This window comes from Zootoca vivipara, chromosome 11, assembly GCF_963506605.1.
Source record: "Zootoca vivipara chromosome 11, rZooViv1.1, whole genome shotgun sequence".
NCBI classification, from domain to species: Eukaryota; Metazoa; Chordata; class Lepidosauria; order Squamata; family Lacertidae; genus Zootoca; species Zootoca vivipara.
The window spans coordinates 7,064,128-7,084,938 of NC_083286.1; the positions used below are offsets into that span (position 1 = coordinate 7,064,128).

General features: G+C 45.5%; 1 protein-coding gene across 2 annotated transcripts in view; it reads right to left on the minus strand.

Moving 5' to 3' along the window:
* Positions 1–218: 218 nt before the first annotated feature.
* SLC28A3 (solute carrier family 28 member 3) overlaps positions 219–20,811 on the minus strand; it is a 51,452-nt gene continuing 30,859 nt past the window's right edge. Inside the window, exons 9-18 of one of the 2 annotated variants that reach the window (XM_035099899.2) lie at positions 20,073–20,153; positions 17,349–17,429; positions 15,085–15,210; positions 13,857–13,987; positions 12,531–12,699; positions 10,607–10,804; positions 9,202–9,283; positions 6,395–6,493; positions 3,090–3,198; positions 219–1,408 (exon numbers count right to left, since the gene is read on the minus strand). In XM_035099899.2, the coding sequence (XP_034955790.2) occupies positions 1,288–1,408; positions 3,090–3,198; positions 6,395–6,493; positions 9,202–9,283; positions 10,607–10,804; positions 12,531–12,699; positions 13,857–13,987; positions 15,085–15,210; positions 17,349–17,429; positions 20,073–20,153 (1,197 nt within the window). In that variant the 3' untranslated portion in view covers positions 219–1,287. The remainder of the gene's footprint in view (positions 1,409–3,089; positions 3,199–6,394; positions 6,494–9,201; positions 9,284–10,606; positions 10,805–12,530; positions 12,700–13,856; positions 13,988–15,084; positions 15,211–17,348; positions 17,430–20,072; positions 20,154–20,811) is intronic. The other variant, XM_060280093.1, reaches the window with a different exon arrangement.

Genomic DNA, 20,811 nt, shown 5'->3' on the forward strand with positions numbered 1-20,811 from the left:
ACCAGAGCAGCACATGGAAACGCCGTTTACCTTCCCGCTGTAGCGGTTCCTATTTATCTACTTGCACTTTGACATGCTTTCGAACTGCTAGGTTGGCAGGAGCTGGGACCAAACAATGGGAGCTCACGCCATCACAGGGATTCGAACCGCCGACCATCTGATCAGCAAGCCCTAGGCTCAGTGGTTTAACCACAGCGCCACCTGGGTCCAGGTTAATCCCTATAACCACAATTATATCAATGAAAAGCTAAGTGTAAGACAGATGGCAAATATTGGCAGATTTAGTTGGAGAAAGTCATATTGAGATATATACTTAAGATCACACTTAGGTAAAGGTAAAGGGACCCCTGACCATTAGGTCCAGTCGTGACAGACTCTGGGGTTGCGGCGTTCATCTCGCTTTATTGGCTGAGGGAGCCGGCGTATAGCTTCCAGGTCATGTGGCCAGCATGACTAAGCTGCTTCTGGCGAACCAGAGCAGCGCACGGAAACGCCATTTACCTTCCTGCTGGAGCGGTACCTATTTATCTACTTGCACTTTGATGTGCTTTCAAACTGCTAGGTGGGCAGGAGCTGGGACCGAGCAATGGGAGCTCACCCCGTTGCAGGGATTCGAACTGCTGATCTTCTGATCAGCAAGCCCTAGGCTCTGTGGTTTAACCCACAGCGCCACCCGCGTCACTTGGGTAATTATGCCTTAATAGAGCAAGACCACAGAAGGGGCTGTAGCTGAGGAGAAAGGTCATAGGGGGAAAGCCTCTGCTTTGTATACAGAAGGTCCCGGTTTCAGTCCCCAGCATCACCAGGTAGGACTGGGAAAGTACACTGTCTGAATCCCTGTAAAGGTGCTGCCAGTCAGTGTAGACAATATTGAGTAGATAGACCAATGGCCTGACTTGATATATAAGGCAGTTTCCTATGTTCAGTGTGAGAAAGATCTTTGATTGAAATGTCTCTACCTGATCTTAAAGAGAGTCGGGAGGTGTAGGCAAACTTGGCATTTGGAACAGTTTTAAATAAATATTTGAAAGTTTAAACATGCCCTTCATCATGACCAGCTGTTTATATCAGGACTTAAGAGCTCATCAGAGATACGGAGCACAGATACTTACCCAATAGCCCCAATGAATCTGCAGCATTTACACAGTTGCCCATCTACTTAAGCTGGGAAACAAGACTTGTCTTGTCTGCAACAACCACCAGACAACTCCACTGTCCTTTTGTCTTCCTACCAGCCCATCAGTGAAGTCAATCCCTATGCTTGTCTCTTTACATAAAGTGCCCAGTTTAAAATTCTGGAGTCGTCCAGGAGCAGTTAAACGTAGACGGGTTCAGAAGTTTGCAGCATCCGTTCAAGGACCTCAAGGTGTTGTTTGCTTTTAAAAAAGTCTCTGTGGAACTGTTCGCACTGGTGGAGAAGGGAAAATAAGTTTTAATATTATTGTAATAATAATAATAATTGAAGTCCTTGTGCATAAATTCTATGGGTTCCCTAACCTGAGCCACACCACCATGTTCCCTGTGTTTGAAGACTGTAAGTTTTAAAACTATTCTAAAAGAGCCACTCCATCCATGAGCTATTGTTGTTGATTTCTCCCATCGGTTACACTGAGGACATTGGGCAATCTCAAATATCTGTTGGGCTTCAAGGTACCTATTCATCACTAGATGCACTTAATGCAGGAGGCTGTTGTGATTTACTGTTTTACTTGTTGCTGAGAGTCTGTTTTGTGTTTTATTCTACTTTTATTTTAGGTGTTGTATTCTAAAATGGTTATGTGCTCTGCTCTGGGGTGAGCAGTGAGAGTGGGTAACAAAAGATCTGAAGCCAAAAACCTAGCAGGTTAATTAAAATAAATAAGTCAGTCTCTTGGTTGGCTTAGGCTGTGTACCAATGCACAAAGATTGAGTAGTGAGCCCAATGTGGATCTGCTACTCTCTGTTTTTGCCCAGATATACACACTTCCTTAGGGACACGGGTGGCGCTGTGGTCTAAACCACTGAGCTTAGGGCTTGCCAATAGGAAGGTCGGCAGTTGGAATCCCCACAACAGGGTGAGTTCCTGTTGCTTGGTCCCTGCTCCTGCCAACCTAGCAGTTCGAAAGCACGTCAGCAGTTCGAAAGCACGTGGTACCTCTGGTTAAGAACTTAATTCGTTCCGGAGGTCCGTTCTTAACCTGAAGCACCCACTTTAGCTAATGGGGCCTCCTGCTGCCGCCACGCCACCAAAGCACAATTTCTGTTCTCATCCTGAAGCAAAGTTCTTAACCTGAGGTACTATTTCTGGGTTAGCGGAGTTTGTAACCTGAAGCTTTTGTAACCCGAGGTACCACTGTAGATAAATAGGTACTGCTTCGGCGGGAAGGTAAACAGCGTTTCCATGTGCTGCTCTGGTTCGCCAGAAGGGGCTTAGTCATGCTGGCCACATGACCTGGAAAAACTGTCTGCGGACAAACGTCGGCTCCCTCGGCCAGTAAAGCGAGATGAGCACCACAACCCCAGAGTCATCCGCGACTGGACTTAACGGTCAGGGGTCCTTTACCTTTACCTTTTACACACTTCCTTACAGATTCAAGCTAGAACAAGTTCTATCTGTTTCGAGATGAAGTTGACTTTGCAAAGGGCTGATTGGCTGGTTCCTGTGACAGCCAAAAAGCTTAAACCAGGGTTTCTTGCTGTGATCATGGTTTATCATGGGAAAAAAACCTTAAATCATGTGCTAGAATGTCATGCTATGTGAGCTGTATTGTGAAGGGAGATGTGAAGTGGGCATTCTTGGGTTGAGAACGCACCATGTGTGCAGTATGGCTTACAAAATGATACTTATGGGAGTGTTATTTATGAATGTGGCCTTTGTTTGTGTGTAGCTGGTGAGAGGTGACATGGATAGAAACCAACCTCAAATTCTAAGATTAATAGTTTTAAAATGATAGATTGACAATGTTCATGAGGTCTGAAGCATTAAGCTTTGAGCTACATTTTCATTATCTTTGTATTACCTTTTCACAGCGTTGCATATAGTATTCCTGTATTGTGTAAGAGAAATAATTGTGATTCTCTGAAGTGAGATTCTGCCCTTTTATAATTACCTGTTAAAGAGGTTTAAGCAGCAGCTAACTATTTCTGTATTATTTCTGGTCATATTGAAGTTGTTTTCAAATAAAGCAGTGCATGGATCTTCTGCAACTGATAATATTCCTGAAAATAAAGCAGAAACCCTCCTTTATTAAGTAATAAACATATTTCTTGGTTGCAGTTCCAATCCTATTAAAAATGACTTGTACGGCCCCATCTACAGTGTGAACTCAGTTTTCTTCCACTTTACAATGGGAGCATACCTGTCAACTCCCGGATTGAAAAATACGGGATCAGCAGCAGCGTGGCACCGGAAGTTGCTTCTGTGCAAGTCCAGACATGCGTAGAAGCGACTTCCGGTGCCAGCGCTGCCTGATTTCCGGTGCCCAGACATGGGCAGAGCGGCACCTGAAATCGGTTCTGCGCATGTCCAGACATGCGCAGAAGAAGCCTCCCTGGCTGGCAGGAGCTGCTTTGAAAATCTGGGGGAATTACGGGATATTTCACCATTCGGGATAACAGCGGGAAACCGCTTTAAAAACGGGGGTTTCCCACGAAAAACGGGAGACTTGGCAGCTATGAATGGGAGACAAATTCTGTATCAGTTTTGCCTCTTTCCTCATGCATTTTTAAAAGTGCCACAAGCACATTTACTCATTTGTATGTTCATCCTTAAACTTGGTGATATCACAGTCAGAAACATTACAAACTTCCAAGTCTACTCCATTCACCCCTTTTCAGAGCTTGATTCAGAAATTTAAAGTCTATTTGTACGTGATGTGATGCTTCCCAAAGCCCCACTGAACTAGAATATATGGGCTGCCAAATGTTAACAGAACCTTTTGTCTTTGTAAAGGGTGGTCTAATGCAGTGGTCCTCAACCCCCGGGATCAATTGGTACCGGGCCGCCAAAGGAACATTTAAATACAATTAAATTAAAATTATTAAATCAAAACAATCTAAATAAAATATAAACAATCAACGTCCCCCCTCAGCGGGCCGCGGTAAAATTATCAAACGTTGACTGGTCCGCGGCGATAAAAAGGTTGGGGAGCACTGGTCTAATGCATACACGGATTTTAAACCAACAAAGCCAATTTGATACCCAAACAAGCTTTTTATATTATTTTTAGCCAGTGAGACTTCCAACAGGGGGTGCTACCATTGAATTTACAAATGGTCAGGCAGATCTTACGTATTTGCCAGGACAGTTGATAGAGCATTTGTCCTTTATTCATCCTGATAGGTAAAGGGACCCCTGACCAATAGGTCCAGTCGTGACCGACTCTGGGGTTGGGTGCTCATCTCGCATTATTGGCCGAGGGAGCCGGCGTATAGCTTCCAGGTCATGTGGCCAGCATGACAAAGCCACTTCTGGTGAACCAGAGCAGCACACGGAAACGCTGTTTACCTTCCTGCTGTAGCAGTTCCTGTTTATCTACTTGCATTTTGATGTGCTTTCGAACTGCTAGGTTGGCAGGAGCTGGGACCGAGCAACGGGAGCTCACCCCATCACAGGGATTCGAACCGCTGACCTTCTGATCAGCAAGCCCTAGGCTCAGTGGATTAACCCACAGCGCCACCTAGGTCCCTCTCATCCTGATAGAAAAGGGGCTTATTTGGCCTTGTAGGTCTTTGCAGGATGTCACAGCTGGGTCGGCAGGTGGGCTACTTGCAGGCTTATCAGAGGCTGCGAGGACAATTTGCTGCCCTTTAATTGGGCACAAAAATAAATTGAATCTCTGGTTAAAACATCTAGTCCAGAGTGTATCAATTTGAAGTTTATCTTTATCTGTAGAAAGTCCACAGTTTTAGTTGTTAAGGAAAAGCAGCCTAGGCTGATAAACACCACATTTTTGCAGTGCTCAGGTCTCCAAAATGAAAAAGGTAAAGGTAAAGGTACCCCTGACCATTAGGTCCAGTGGCGGACGACTCTGGGGTTGCAGTGCTCATCTCGCTCTATAGGCCGAGGGAGCCGGTGTTTGTCCGCAGACAGTTTCCGGGTCATGTGGCCAGCATGACTAAGCCGTTTCTGGCGAAACAGAGCAGTGCATGGAAACGCCATTTACCTTCCTGCCGGAGCGGTACCTATTTATCTACTTGCACTTGACGTGCTTTTGAACTCCTAGGTTGGCAGGAGCAGGGACTGAGCAATGGGAGCTCACCCTATTGTGGGGATTTGAACCGTCAACCTTCTGATCAGCAAGCCCTAGGCTCTGTGGTTTAGACCACAGCGCCACCTGTGTCCCTTCAAAATGAAAAGGAGTTGATAAAACAACTTAAGTCTAATTAAAAGCTCTTTTAAAACCAAGTTTAAAATCTCATTAATTACAGAGCATTAGTTTCAGCTGCCTCCCGCTTTCAAAAAAAGGTGACAAGACAAATAAGCTCCAGGCCTACAGCTCCACATTCTTCTGTCCTCTGATTTTCACGATATAAAGTAGTTGATAAAATAATTGATTTGTTATGTATTGGGGTAAGATGTGTATATGAGTTTCACTGCTAGTTCTGTAACTGCCTTTCCCGCTCCAGGTGATTCAAACAGGTGGAGTAACAGTTGCTATTGGTTAACTTGCTAGTACAATTTGGATCTCTACTCTGATAGGGTCCCTCAAAATCTAAATGTATCCTTTCCCCAACTCCTGTTCCTGAGAGTATAAAAGGAGCTCGTCCTTTCCCTCCACCCCAGTTAAGTTCCTACTGCAATAAAGAAGATTGTTCTTGTTAGACTTGACTCCTAGCATATCCTTGCTGGCATGCTGAATCACTACACAGAGCTGATCACACAAGAGCTGACATCTGCACTCACGACACAACATGATCTAAAACACGTTAAAACCAATTAAAATTGTGTGACCTGTGGAGCTTCAGAGGCAGCTGTCTGACCTGTCGCCATCTTAACCAGAAGTCAAAGTTTCACTGATTTTAGTGGAAATGCCAACCACCCATGGGTGCAATATAGAAGCGCTTGTAGGTTCATTAGTACAAAACTTTCCTCTTCTTTCCAATTTGAGAATGTCTGGTGGAAATGCAGTGTTGGAAATACTATTTTCCTTTTCCTTTACCCCTTTCAAATAAATGCGCTGTCATCAATTTGCATGCCAGCTAATACAGATCTTTAAAATCACTGATAAGAGATAAAGGGAGAAAAATTTACCTTAAAATAACAACAACAACAACAATAATAATAATGAGATGAACACAGAATACATCCTTGCAATGAGCTTTAGCACCACACCAAAATGTCCTGGAGCCAGCAGGGCCTGCTGAAGAACACAAACCAAAACACTGCCATCCTGTGGTAGAAAAAAAAAGGTACCTGCGATGCAGGCCGTCATGAAGCAGGCCACCGTGCCAGCAATCATGGCTCTTAAGGCCCCACTGGCAATGTCTCTCTTCCGGGAAGGAGCCATGGATGCTGAGGAAGAGATTTGAGGAAAAGGACACCCACTATCAGTTTTGCATTCAGGAATGTGAAGCAATTCCAGTCAAGGTTTTCCTGAACCCTCCAACCAGTGCCGGATTTACGTATAAGCTAAACAAGCTATAGCTTAGGGCCCCACTCTCTTGCCCCCCCCCCAAGAATTAAAGCAAAAAACAACAACGATGTACATTTCCAAAATATAAGATAAAAGACAAAATAAAACCTACATATAGCAACAGTGTTTTGTGTTGTATATGGACCTATTAGGTCCATAAATTACCATATAGCATATAGGTAAAGGTAAAGGGACGCCTGACCTTTAGGTCCAGTCACCGACAACTCTGGGGTCGCGGCGCTCATCTCGTGTTATTGGCTGAGGGAGCCGGCGTACAGCTTTCCGGTCATGTGGCCAGCATGACTAAGCTGCTTCTGGCAAACCAGGGAAGCACACAGAAATGCTGTTTACCTTCCCGCCGGAGTGGTACCTATTTATTTACTTGTACTTAGACATGCTTTCGAACTGCTAGGTGGGCAGGAGCAGGGACCGAGCAACGGGGGCTCACCCCGTCGCGGGGATTCGAACCGCTGACTTTCTGATCGCCAAACCCTAGGCTCTGTGGTTTAGACCACAGCGCCACCCAATTTGTTGTTGACGAAGGACAGCTGGACATATAAAGGGCCCCATTACCTTCAGTACCTTCAAACCTAAATCCAGCCCTGTCTCTTCACCAGCTAGACTTGACCAAGCAGCCAGGAAAGAATCCTTTAGGCTAAATCCAAACTGTCCACCAATGTCTTTGTTGTCCCCTTATTTAATCATATGGGAGGAGTGCTCTGATTCTGACTGGAAATACAGGGTGCAAGGAAGTTTATTCCATCCAAAAATCAGTGGGTAGCATGGGGGGGGGGGAGGTTGCCTCCACATGGCTTAGTTATGCTGCAGCCACTCAGCCATATGGAGGTCTGGTGATGATAACAGGGTGGAGAGCGATGTGGTGGCAAGGTCAAATGTGGCAGTGGACCTGGTACTCCTGTCAACACATTGGCACCACACCAAGCTCACTGGCCGCCCCTTCCGTCCTGGTCTGCGGCAACAACTCAGTCAGGCGGAGGTTGGATGAGGGGAACATCGCCAATATGCTGCTGCTTCAATCACACCCCTCTTCCTGCCCCTCTCCCCGACAAGGCTACAAGGGTTAGATTAGAAAATGGTCCCTTTGGCACAAATATGAACTTTCCCCCTAAGGCCTTGTAGCTATGCCAGGGGAACTGCTGCACTTTTTGTCTGGATTGTGGCCGGGGAGGAAAGGGATAAACATCTCTTCCTCGTGTGCTGTGTTCCCAACCAGAACTGAACTCTCACTCCCATGCCTGGAATTAGATATAGTCGAGGGTGTTAGTGCCTACTTGTCCATAAAACCATGCACCAATTAGACCCCTGCTCTGAATTTTCTAGTGTCCCTGAAAAAAAAAGTTTCACAAGTACTTTTGTAGCAAATCTCCCTGGGACTCCAGCTCATCCTCAAATCACATTAGCCCATTTAAGCTCTCACAAACATTCTGTAACAGCTTAATTTAAAACACTGTTCTTGTTGTTTCTTAGATCCTGCTGTAGATTTCCCTTATCTTATCAATTTCCCTTGTATTGGGATTTTTTTTTTAAAGCTCAGTTGAGTTTCAATAAGTGAGAGATGCTCTTTCTGTGCTCCAATACCAATGTTGGCAAGACGGTGTCCATGGACACAATACTGCTGCTAAGGACTTCTTCTGGTGTGCATATTTCTGAGCTCCCCAACCTCACCTGTTGTCCCCTTGTGAGGTGCCAAGGCTGATACAGACATGCAGTTGGAAGGAAGAAGCTGTAAGAGCCACATCCTTTCCCTTTCAACTCTGTGTGGTTCTGAAGGCTCAAATCAGCACCTGAGCTGTTGACCAGAGCCTTGAAAAGTACACAGAGGTGAAGAAGTGGGAAGAGCGAGGGGCCGTTTACTTCTGTCCTCTGGCGCAGATGATCTATAACTTGCAAACAAAAGAATACGTTTAAAAAATAAAGACTACAAGTATTCTCTGAACATTTGAAATCTACAGTTTCAAATGTTTGGAGAATACAACTCAGTCCTTTTTTCTTTTCTTTTTTTGTCCTCCCTACTCCTTGCCCAAGCTGAGAATCATCTACTTATGCAGCAAATGAACACATTCCAGTGGGTTGTTAGAGCAAGATACCTTTGCCTTTTTGGCATGACAATGGCTTCCTTAGGCATCAGCACCAGGTTGATGCATTCTCGTGTATCATCCAGAGCCCATAAGTTCTGGCTACTCCTTGTAGATAGCCAGAGTTGACGATTTTCATTACCTTGAACTTTCCCCACCTCAGGAGAGAGGTGCAGAGTATCTCTGACATCACACTGAGCTAGAGAGATGCTTGGAGGGAGGACCTCCACAGTACAGCACAATATCAGACGTTAGTGGGATGGAGAGGGGCCTGTGCGGTTCAAACACATCAGCAGAGCCAACCCAGTGCTCTTGCTGCCCCTGCACAACCTTGCTGCCACCACATCCCTCCCCCTCTCTGCAGAGACTCAGCCAGCCAGATGTCAGGTCAGTGCTGCCATGCCATCTGCAGCTGCATGTATTGAATGTTTGGATTTAGATTATTTTTTGTCCAATACTATGCCCCAAACAAGAAGTAAACGTTTTCTTACTGAGTCCTCCAATTACGAGTCCCAAAGAGCCAAAGTTTGCAAATCCACAGAGAGCGTAAGTGGCAATGGTTTCTGATCGGATCTAAAATTTGAGAAAATGAAAACATATTGCTAGGTTACATTGTGTTACCCTTTGAAATGGTGAAATCTACCAAAATATGATTTAACCAGCTTCTCTGCTGTGTGCCCGTGGAAACCGCTGCCTTTCTTTAAATAATTATATTGGGTATATACTGTATATACACATTTTCCTAATGTAAGGCAGAGATACAACTAAGAGCACATCTTCACTCTTCCCACCCACTGTTCCCTGTTTACAATGAAATCATACAAGCATTTCAGTTGATTATATGCTTATGAGTGCCCCTCATGTTTTAAAGCAGCAATTTGTATATATCTCTTGTCACTCCTTGCCTATGTAGAACACATTTCAAGGTCTCTTTTGTCCAACCTTTTCCTGGAAATGTTTGAAAGCTGGGAAGCCTCATTGTTGCAGGGTGTGGGGGTGGACATGTAGCAGAATAGGCTCTATTGGAGATATATACCTGTATCTAGACTTATTAGAAGGCTCTGAGAACAATTAAAAGTTAAAAGTGAACCTTCCAACCTCTTTTCTCACTATGCCAAATTGTTCTTGCTGAATAGTTCTGGAATTACCAAAGCAGAGAACCCTTTATGATGCCTAGCATCAAACTTAGGAAGCACCAGGAGACACAGGTTCAAGCCTAATCACAATGATTTCTGCTGAAATATGAAGTGGCACAAAAGTTAAATAAATAAATGAGTGCTTCATTGCAGTGGCAGCACAGGCTTTCAACTTGCTCTGGGTGTACTAGTGAAATGACCACTTCACCATGAACAGAATGGCAGCCTTGACCACTGGAAATCAGTTCCTGATACTCCAAAATAGTAATGAAAATGGACTGTCAGTTCAGGTTCAGTCTGAAATGGTTCACACTGAAAGAAAATGTGGCATTTTTTGGCAGAAAGTCTTGGATTCAGAACTCTCAAAGTACTTCCTAGGAAGAAGCACTAGCTCTAAAGAAAACTATTTTGCCACTGTCTTCAGATCCCTAGGAAATTGTATTTTGTACCGTCCCTTATTGAAACGGTTCCTGGAGATTGGGGCAACAATAAGAATTAGCCTAGCCGTCTTATCCCCCTGCCTCCACATTTGTGTCCTGCTCCCTGTTGCTAAATGGGAGATTATGCTGCTTAGCTCAGATTGGGTGCTGTGAGGTAACAGAATTAAATGGGTATTAGAAAAATATTCTGTGTTGCTATAATAACACATGTTTAACTGAAGTGGTTTTTAAATCAGAAATCAATTTTATTTGGTGTGACTATTGGAACCTCTGAGAAACCTGGGTCAAATAAAAGCAAAGAACTGTGCAAGAATACTCACACTCAAATATTGGTTCTCTCCACCAATGTACTTTTCCCCTCCTGCCTTCCTCAGTTTGATCAGTTCTGAAAGATCTTTATAAGCCACGAATTCATTGAAGAAGGTCTTATAGCCTAGAAGTCTACCAACAAGAAAACTGTCTTCCCAGTCAACTCCCATCATGAATGAAAATGGCATAAAGACATAAGCACAAATGACCTAAAGAGAGAGAGAGAGGGTGGGGGGGATTGATCTAAAAGCCAATAAATACATTAACCACATACAGTATTGGCATTTCTCAGAGCTTTTTTTTTTTAAAAAAACAACAACATAAAAACAACCACCACCTCCAACTAAGGAGTGCATACCTAGGAGTGGGTCTTTTCCTATGTTCCATTGCTTTGCTGTGGTAACCAAGCTGGTCAGGCTCACAAATGCATCAGTAGAAAGCAAGTCAATACATGGGCGTACCCAGGATCAAAGCTAGGGGGGCACACCAGCCACGCCCCCCAGTCATCCAATTGGCTAGCTGGCAATGACGTGGCCAGGATCCCCCCCAGGAGGCATGGTCAACGTGCACGCCCCCCAGAGAAAAGGGGGCCATTTGCAAGGCAGAACACGGAGCCACCCGCGCTTGCACTCCTGCCTCGCCCACTCCTTTAATGGCAGCGGTGACTAAAAAGAGGCAGCAGCAGCAAAGCTGCTTCCGTTGAAAAAAACCTGGACCTGGACCTCATGTATGCAAATGAGGTGCCGCGGAGCATTGTGGGGCAGCACTTTCTGTGCTGTGCTCGCTGTGACTTGAAGGAGTGTGGGCTGAAGTTAGCCCGTTAGCCCAGGTCCGGGTCCAGGTTTTTTTTTCAACGGAGGCAGCTTTGCTGCCGCTGCCGTTTCGCTCCAGCCAAGCAGGCTGAGGTGAAGCACAGCAGGCAGCACCCCTGCCTGTCCTCTCCAGCTGCCCTGCTTCTAGGGGAGGGCAGCTGCCCCCCCTGCCCCATGCTGGGTACGCCCATGAGTCAATATTAGGCAACCTGTTTCTCTCCTACCTTTTGTCATGTGAAGCCATTGGCGCCAATGCAAAGTATGCATAACAATGAGAAACAAAAAGGAGCAGGTAACTGGGCAGTCCATTAAACTCCCCTTCCCTAATCACCGCCACCCACCCACCCTTCTCTGCAGTTGTGTTTTAATAAAATTTAAAGACAGAAAAGGGGGGGATCTGATTACGGATCTCCACTGTCTCATACAGTCCAAGGACACAAGTGACAGACGGAGGGGGCAACACCCTCCACTGATGAACTGAATGTAGTACTATCCTGTTTTGCAAGCCAGAAGTGTCACAGGACTTCGCTGAATGAATGGTGCTAAAAAAGCAAAAAGCAAATAAAAATAATTGATATAACTGCAGACCAAAGAAGGATTGGTTTAATGAGCAGCACCACTGAGCTGAACCATAGTTGAAAGAGACCTCAAAGGTCACTGAGCCTCACTCGGTGCAGTGTGGGAAGTCCAGCACGACAACATCCCCGAGAAGTGGCCAGCCAGACTCCCTTTGCATTGCCTAACTGGGGTTCATGTGAAAATATAATTATTTTATGTAAGGGGTATGTGTGAAAGAGAGAGATCATGCCTTAGCTAAAAGCTTGTAGGACATGAGTAAAACTTAAGCATATTGTCCTTGTTTCTTATATTACCATATATTCCGGCGTATAAGACTTTTCCAGTTAAAATATAGAGTTTGGGATATACTCGCAGTATAAGAAATATGACCCAGCATATAAGACGACCCCCGACTTTTAAGAAGATTTTCCTGTGTTAAAAAATAGTCTTATACGCAGGAATATACAGTATGTACAAGCAAATCGCCTTTTATAATCTACTGTCTTTTTCATCTACCATGGATGTACTGAATAGTAGCAACAACAATAGCAAAGCTTATTAATACCTCAAAGCTCAACTGTGAGTAGTTGAACATATTTCCCAGCCAGGACAGGACTGCATTACAGAAAGAAAGCAAGGCAAGGAAGGCAATCAGATTCACAGCAATGTTTGCCACCAGAGGGATGGAGGCAGAAGCCCCTTGGCTGGCTGCTTCCAACAGGTTTTTTGAGTCTCTTCACCGAGAAAACAAGAACAAAAGGTGCAGGTTAATGTGATGTTTAAAAAAGCAGGTGTAGGAACCCTTGTCACCCCCCCCCCCCAATGACAGCAGAAATCACCCTTTTAAAAAACCACCAACCAGAAAAATTAACCAGTACAGTACTTAATCTTGTTAACAATATTTAGCACTTACAGAGCCCTTTGGAGCCTTAGAAGCATTTCATGTGCACACTTTCTCAGGGCCAAGCAGCACAAGATGCAACCCGTGGCTGAATGTCCTGAGCTACAGCTGCCCCTATTGTTAGGCAAAGTGGGACGGTTATCTTAGGACCTGATTTATCTGATTTAAGGTGTTGTGAAAGGGCAGGAAATGGCTCGTTATGTAATTTACTGCAATTGTATTTCTGAATGTCTGTATAACAACACCATATATTGTCTTTTCCCCAGAGTGGCAGAGGACAACCCTCTATCTGAGAGTCCCGTTCAAGTCCATCTTAAAGATAAAGAACCACAAGAAGCATAAAAAGGTTGTTAGTCACCCATCCACAATTAGCACCTGGACAGCAGTCTGAGCTGCCACAAAGGCCACTTGATCACAGTCTTCTCCACTGTTGTTGTTGTTTAGTTGTGTCCGACTCTTCGTGACCCCATGGACCATAGCACACCAGGCACTCCTGTCTTGCACTGCCTCCCGCAGTTTGGTCGGACTCATGTTCGTAGCTTCAAGAACACTGTCCAACCATCTCGTCCTCTGTCATCCCCTTCTCCTTGTGCCCTCCATCTTTCCCAACACCAGGGTCTTTTCCAGGGGTTCTTCTCTTCTCATGAGGTGGCCAAAGTATTGATATAACTTCCTACTTATAACTTCCTACTTATAATGCATTTGAAATTTGCCTCACCCTATAAATCAGGGCATACACATTTTATGCAAATTGACGTCCTCTTTTTTTTGTGATGAGAGAGAGGCTACTCTACTCTTCCCAATTCTGCCTAAGCCAGGCATCCCCAAACTGCGGCCCTCCAGATGTTTTGGCCTACAACTCCCATGATCCCTAGCTAACAGGACCAGTGGTCAGGGAAGATGGGAATTGTAGTCCAAAACATCTGGAGGGCCGAAGTTTGGGGATGCCTGGCCTAAGCCTTTGCATCATGCAAGTATAAATCTTCTTACCCTTTCTCCACTTTTGCACCCTGCCGTGCAGTTATCTGGGGATGTTCGGTCTCTGGCCAAAAGAGCTTGGCAATAGCCAAAGCTGCTGGTGCTGACATCACGGAAGCTGTTAATAAGTGGGAGGCTGGAATCTGAAATGTCAAAGGTGAAGAAGGACAACATTTAATTGGGCACAGGATGTTGAATATCATTCCTGTGGTAACCCTTGCTGAACACAGCCACCAGGTTGCCCCCCAAGATTGAAGGGGCCCAGAACACACATGTGATGTCACATGTGGACTGTGTGATGTCATGCACACCTCCCAAAGCTGTGCAGGCCAGTGTGACCTCGTGCCAGGCATGCTGCTCCCTGCAGCGTCTCCTGAGGGGGGCCAACCCCCTCTTTGAAAATTGGGGAGGGCTCAGCTTCTTGCCCCTCCCTAGATAGCACCCCTGCTGACGAAATAAATAGGTCAAAAGGTTTGAGTGATATCTTTTAAAAAAAGATTCATGGCTTGCCTGGATCAAGATATATGCATGTCGAGCTGAAAACACTAACTGGTTTAAATGTAATCAGGATAGTCACATTGGTTTGCAGCAGGAAAAGTGCTTACTCTGAAGCAAGGCCTACAGAGATCAATGGAACCTTCTCCCAGGAAAGGGCTGTTAATGAAAGATTTGTCTTCTAGGAATCTGTGTGGTTAGGGAAAACTCATAGCTGCCAAGTACCCCGTTTTCCCCGGGAAACCCCCCCCGTTTTTACTTACCTTTTCCCAGTGGTCCCCTCTATCACTTCGTCTCCCGTTTTTCTCCGTTATTTTCTCCTGCCGGCGGCCATTTTTTTCTGATTTGCCCTTCTATGGGCACCCAAAATGGCCGCCGCCGGCTTCAAAAGTCGCATCTACGCATGACTGGAAGTGCGTAGACGCGACTTCCTGTGTCGGCGGCAGCCATTTTGGGTGCCCATAGATTGGCGGGGCGACACCGGAAGTTGCGCTGACACACTTCCGGTCATGCGTAGAAGCTACTTTTGAAGCCGGTGGTGGCCATTTTTGGTGCCCATAGAAGGGCAAAGCGACACCGGAAGTTACGTTGATGCAACTTCCGGTGTCACACGGCTGCCGGTCCCGGATTCTGCAGTCCGGGACTTGGAAGGTAAGGGGAGAACTATTTCTATTTCATGTTCTTTGTTACTAGTCGGGTGGGGATGGAAAACAGTAATTAAGAGCTAGCATGTTTCTATACTTACACCAAATGAAATATATGCTCCTAAGACACTTCCAGCAATGGTGGCAAATCCTGCCGTCATGATAGCATGTAGTTCAGATCTGGTGATATAGGGCAAATAAGGCTTCACCAAGAGAGGAGATTCTGTCTGGGGGAAAAGAAGCAAAAAGGCAAGCCAGCACATATTAGATGTTGTCTCATATTTTATCCATAGTATGAAATTACACTTTAGCCATGTTGGCCACATGACCCAGAAGCTATACACCGGCTCCCTCTGCCAGTAAAGCGAGATGAGCACCGCAACCCCAGAGTCGTCCGCAACTGGACCTAACGGTCATGGGTCCCTTTACCTTTACCTTACCTTTAAAATCATCTCCTTTTTCTTTCTGTAAGCTAGAAATATTGGGATAGGGGCAATTTCCAACGTGGTAGCCATACCAGTCTATTTCAGCAAAAATGGCAAGAGTCTTAAAGGCAATGGCAAAAAGCCTTCAAGTCTGACAAATGTCATTACGGCATAAGCTTTTGTGGACTAGAGACCACTTCATCAAATGCACTTAGGAGGATCTGCAGGAGTGTTAAGAGGGGGAAAGTGTAAAGGATGGTGTTAAGGGGCAATGGAATGCAAAAACAGGCAGTGACAATTCAATTAGAGCTTAAATGTAGGCAAATGATCATTTTGCTTTCATTTGTGCTCTAATGGAATGATCGTAGTCAATCTATTTGGCCAGTTGAAGATGTGAATATATTACACAATATAACCTAATAGCTAGCTAAATCTATGGGATTAACTTGTCACACCATCTATACATCTAGATCTGGAATCTGGCCCTTTGTTTCTGTCCCTTTTGTTTCATGTGCACAAGTGCCTGTGATACTCTTCAACCTCTCCTTATGGTATCAATATAGCAGACTTTCCTGCATCCAAATTTTCCTAACTGATGTAAATCAGTGCCATATAAGACTGATTAACTGCTGCATGGAAGGTAAAAAAAGGTGCATTGGAAAGCATTAGTGAAATGGTGGCTAAAATCTGCCCCCAGGTTTCCGAGGTTTTGCCTGTTCTCCAATGTCCTTGCCAATTGCAAACTGTTTACAGTGGTACCTCACAAGACAAATGCCCTGCAAGATGAATTTTTCGCAAGACGAACGCGTCTTGCAATCTGATGGTGACTTGCAAGACAAATTCGTTTTGAGAAAAATTCGTCTTGTGAATCGCGGTTTCCCATAGGAATGCATTGAAATTTAATTAATGCGTTCCTATGGGCAAAATTAATGCGTTCCTATGGGACCCAGGTGGCGCTGTGGTTAAACCACTGAGCCTAGGGCTTGCTGATCAGAAGGTCGTTGGTTCGAATCCCTGTGACGGGGTGAGCTCCCGTTGCTTGGTCCCAGCTCCTGCCAACCTAGCAGTTCGAAAGCACGTCAAAATGCAAGTAGATAAATAGGAACCGCTACAGCGGGAAGGTAAACGGCGTTTCCATGTGCTGCTCTGGTTTGCCAGAAGCGGCTTTGTCATGCTGGCCACGTGACCTGGAAGCTATACGCCATCTCCCTCGGCCAATAATGTGAGATGAGCGCGCAACCCCAGAGTCGGTCACGACTGGACCTAATGGTCAGGGGTCCCTTTACCTTTATGGGCAAAAAAAGAAATTTCAATGCATTCCTATGGGAAACCGCGATTCTCAAGACAAATTTTTCGCAAAATGAATTGACTCACGGAACGAATTAAATTCGTCTTGCGAGGCACCACTGTAATTCAAACAGGTCTTAATGGGGATCACTAAGAACAAAGGATACTACTATGCATGCCTATGGTGGGCACACTGTGCTGGACCCTAAAGGGGTAAAGTTTTTCATCTGCCTTGCCCCACTCTCTGCCCAAGACCCTTGTAAGGAGGAGTTGCTGCCTAGGAGACATTGCTGCCGGAAAGAGAAGGTGCCAGGCTGTCCAGGGATAGACCCTGTCAAGGTTTTTTCTGGTGTAATTCTATATACAGGTGCAAGCCTATACAGTACATGTCTTCACAGAAGTAAGCCCCACTGAATTCAATGGGACTTACACCCAAGTACGAGTGTACCTGGATAACTATGTAAGTATAGGATTGCTGCACAATATTCTCAAATTTCTGCCTCTTTACTAAAAATGCTTTAGTACTTTGCTTTGCCATTTTTGAAAAGGGAATGATTTTGTATAATGATGTGCCTTATCACATGGCCCATTTTTAATTTTATAAGGGATCTGCCCTAAAGGTATTAGTTTGTTTTTCCTGTTTCACAGCTTACCTGTCCCACAAATATGTTGCCAGCTGCAACCAGAGATTCAACTGGACTTGTCCCTAGGGTTATTTGCATTACCCATCCAACCTAAGAAAAGAAAGAGGCAATGTGAAAAAAATTTTTCCTGGTGTTCTCAAGCTAATCCACATTTGTGAAATTCTAGAAGCGTCATCGCCACGTCTAGAGGATGGTTACACGTCCTTCCCAAAGTAACTATTTTCCATCTTCAGTGTCAAACAAGGAGAGGTCCTTTTGTCATTCCATGTAAACATAATTTTATTGCAGTGCAAGAAATCACAAAGCATGGGGCAGAGATGCAGACAGTTGCCAGGGAGATCCAGCAAAAGTAATCTAAGCGGTACTTTGGAAATTGTCAAATTGTATTGTGCTGTTGCAGCAAATCCAGAAATAAGGCTGAAATCTTAACATGTGGTAGGGAAATGAAAGTGGTTCAGCTACCTTATCCAGCACCTCCCTGGACTCTTGTCAGCAGGACATTGGAAAGGCAAGGGCTATGGAAGTTTGTGGCAGTGGAGAGGGGGCCCTCTGACAATGGATCTCCCTTTCCAAGGCTGCTCTTGGAGAAGAATATCTTATGGCCCCTAGAATCTTCTCCCAGAGATCATAGGTTTGAATAATCAATCTGCATAATGTCACATGGCCACATAAGGCACATTACTGAATTCAGATAATACAGCTTGGATAATGTGTCTTAGGTAAAGGTAAAGGGACCCCTGACCATTAGGTCCAGTCGTGACCGACTCTGGGGTTGCGCGCTCATCTCGCATTATTTGCTGAGGGAGCCGGCGTATAGCTTCTAGGTCATGTGGCCAGCATGACAAAGCCGCTTCTGGCAAACCAGAGCAGCACATGGAAACACAATTTACCTTCCCGCTGTAGCAGTTCCTATTTATCTACTTGCATTTTGACATGCTTTCGAACTGCTAGGTTGGCAGGAGCTGGGACCAAGCAACGGGAGCTCACCCCGTCACAGGGATTCGAACCGCCAACCTTCTGATCAGCAAACCCTAGGCTCAGTGGTTTAACCCACAGCAATATAGTAAGAGATTCTCTAGGGTACCTACATCTGCTAATCTCCCCAGAAAGAGCAGGCTAGGAATTCTACCCCAACTTTACAAACTTAAAGCTAACCTATCCAGGGCCTTCTTAAGCATATCCGGCGCCGTGGTGCAAAGATCCCTCCGGCGCCCCCCCTTTCCCAGAGTTTTTGACCTTTTTTTAGGGCTGGAGGAGGCAGGCAGCGGCTGGAGCGTGGCTCCTCCGGCGGGGAAGAGGTGGAGGCTGGATGTGGCACCTTCCGGCTCAGCTGGCCGCTTCGTGCCACGTTGCCCGTGGCAGGCAGCACACCAAGCGAGTGGGCCTGCGCCAAGCGAGCGAGGGCACGTGTCCCACTCCCACTGAGCGTCGGCTTGGTTTTTTCCCTTTGAGCCTTCTGGCACCCAGCAGAATGCAGGCTAAAAGGGAAAAAACCGAGCTGACACTTGGCGCTCACACAGCGCGCTTGTTCGGTGTTCCCCAGATTCTCGCCTGTTGCCTTCCAGAACTTGGCGCTGTGGCACCCCAGGCCACTAGCCTCTATGGGTAAGATGGGCCTGAACCTATCACAGTTATGCCTGATGCTTTTTTCTTCAAGCTATGCAAGAAGTTAGTGCTTGAAAAGAAAATTTGTGCTATCCTGTTCCCATATTTGATGGGTGAGGCCAGCCAGGCAGGTGTTTACTATTACAGGCTGAAAGCTGGACAATTTGGGTTGGTGGGATTTCAGAGAAGAGAAGACAAAGAGGTTTGAATGGGGAGCCCACTGGTGAGTGGGAAAAACATGGAGTAAATTGAAAATAAATAAATGGAAGTGTTAGGAATATAGGAAGCTGCTTTATACTGAATTACATCATTGGACAATCTAGCTCAGTATTGTCTACACCAGGGTTTCCAAAACTTGGGTGTTTGGATTACAATTCCCACTATCCTTAGTGAGGAGGACCAGTGGTCAGGGATGATGGGAATTGTAGTCCAAAACAGCTGGAGACCCAAGTTTGGGAAACTGACAAAGGATTTGGGGTAGGAGTATCTCCAAGCCCTGGGAACGCAGGTGGCGCTGTGGTCTAAAACTACTGAGCCTAGGGGTTGCCGACTGGAAGGTTGGCGGTTCGAATCCCCACGACGGGGTGAGTTCCTGTTGCTCGGTCCCAGCTCCTGCCAACCTAGCACATCAAAATGCAAATAGATAAATAGGTACTGCTACAGCGGGAAGGTAAACGGTCTTTTTGTGCGCTGCTCTGGTTTCGCCAGAAGCGGCTTAATCATGCTGGCCACATGTCCCAGAAAAACTGTCTGCGGACAAACATCGGCTCCCTTGGCCAGTAAAGCGAGATGAGCTCTGCAACCCCAGAATTGTTTGCGACTGGACTTAACTGTCAGGGGTCCTTTACCTTTACCTTTTTATCTCCAAGCCCTACCTGGATATGCTCTGCTGCTACTGTGGACAAGGAGTGGGAGATCCTTTCTTTGGGCAACAATTCATATCACTCAGGTGAGGGCCTGAATTTGTTGGATAGTGGAGGTGAAATGTATTAAGTTGTTCAAAAGCCAAAGAATCAGACTCTGTTGGCACAGAGTTGGGGCCCTCTTTGTGTGAGAGACAGAGTAGAAGAGAGGGGTATTCTACAATTCACCAAAAGTATTAGAGGAAGTACCTGGGGGCTTTGTTACCTTTTTAATAAGCCACTGCATGAATCCAAGGTGGTAAAGCATAGACATCACCATGCTGAAGAAAATGATAATAGGCAGCACCTAATTAGGAGCGAAAAATCAAACCATGGTCAAGGACTTTCTTTTTTCTAAAAGAGAAACAACAGGTAGGCACTTCTGAAATCTGAGGATATAGCTGTGCTACAGCCTTCAGACAAGCTGAAAACCACAAAAGTCCATCAAGAACAAACATAAATACAGACCAGTAAATATTCACTGGCTGCAAAGACTTGAAAGCCTGGGTGGGGAAAGATGTGTAGAAAGTAGATGTGCCTGGAGAGGGCATTCCACAGTCTGGGTGCCACAACAGAGGAAGCCCTGTCTCCAGTAGTCACTCACCTCATTTCTGAAAGGGAAGCACTTGCAACAAGGCTTCTGCATATTATTTTAAAACACAGGCAAGTTCAGACAGCTGAAGATGTCCTTGAGATAACCTGGGCCTAGACAATATGGGACTTCAAAGTCGAAAATCAGCACCTTGAATTGCGCAAGTAGCCAATGAAACTCTTTACTACAGGCAAGATACAGTCAGTTCCATAGGAACCAGCCAATCATCCGGTACCATATTTTGTACCGTTTGAAATTTCAGCATTCTCTCCAGGGCCAGACCCATATGCAGCACAATGCAGCAGCCTAACTGGAAGTTGCTCAAGCATGGGTGATTGTGGCAAAAGGATCGTGCTTTTTTTGTTTTGTTGCA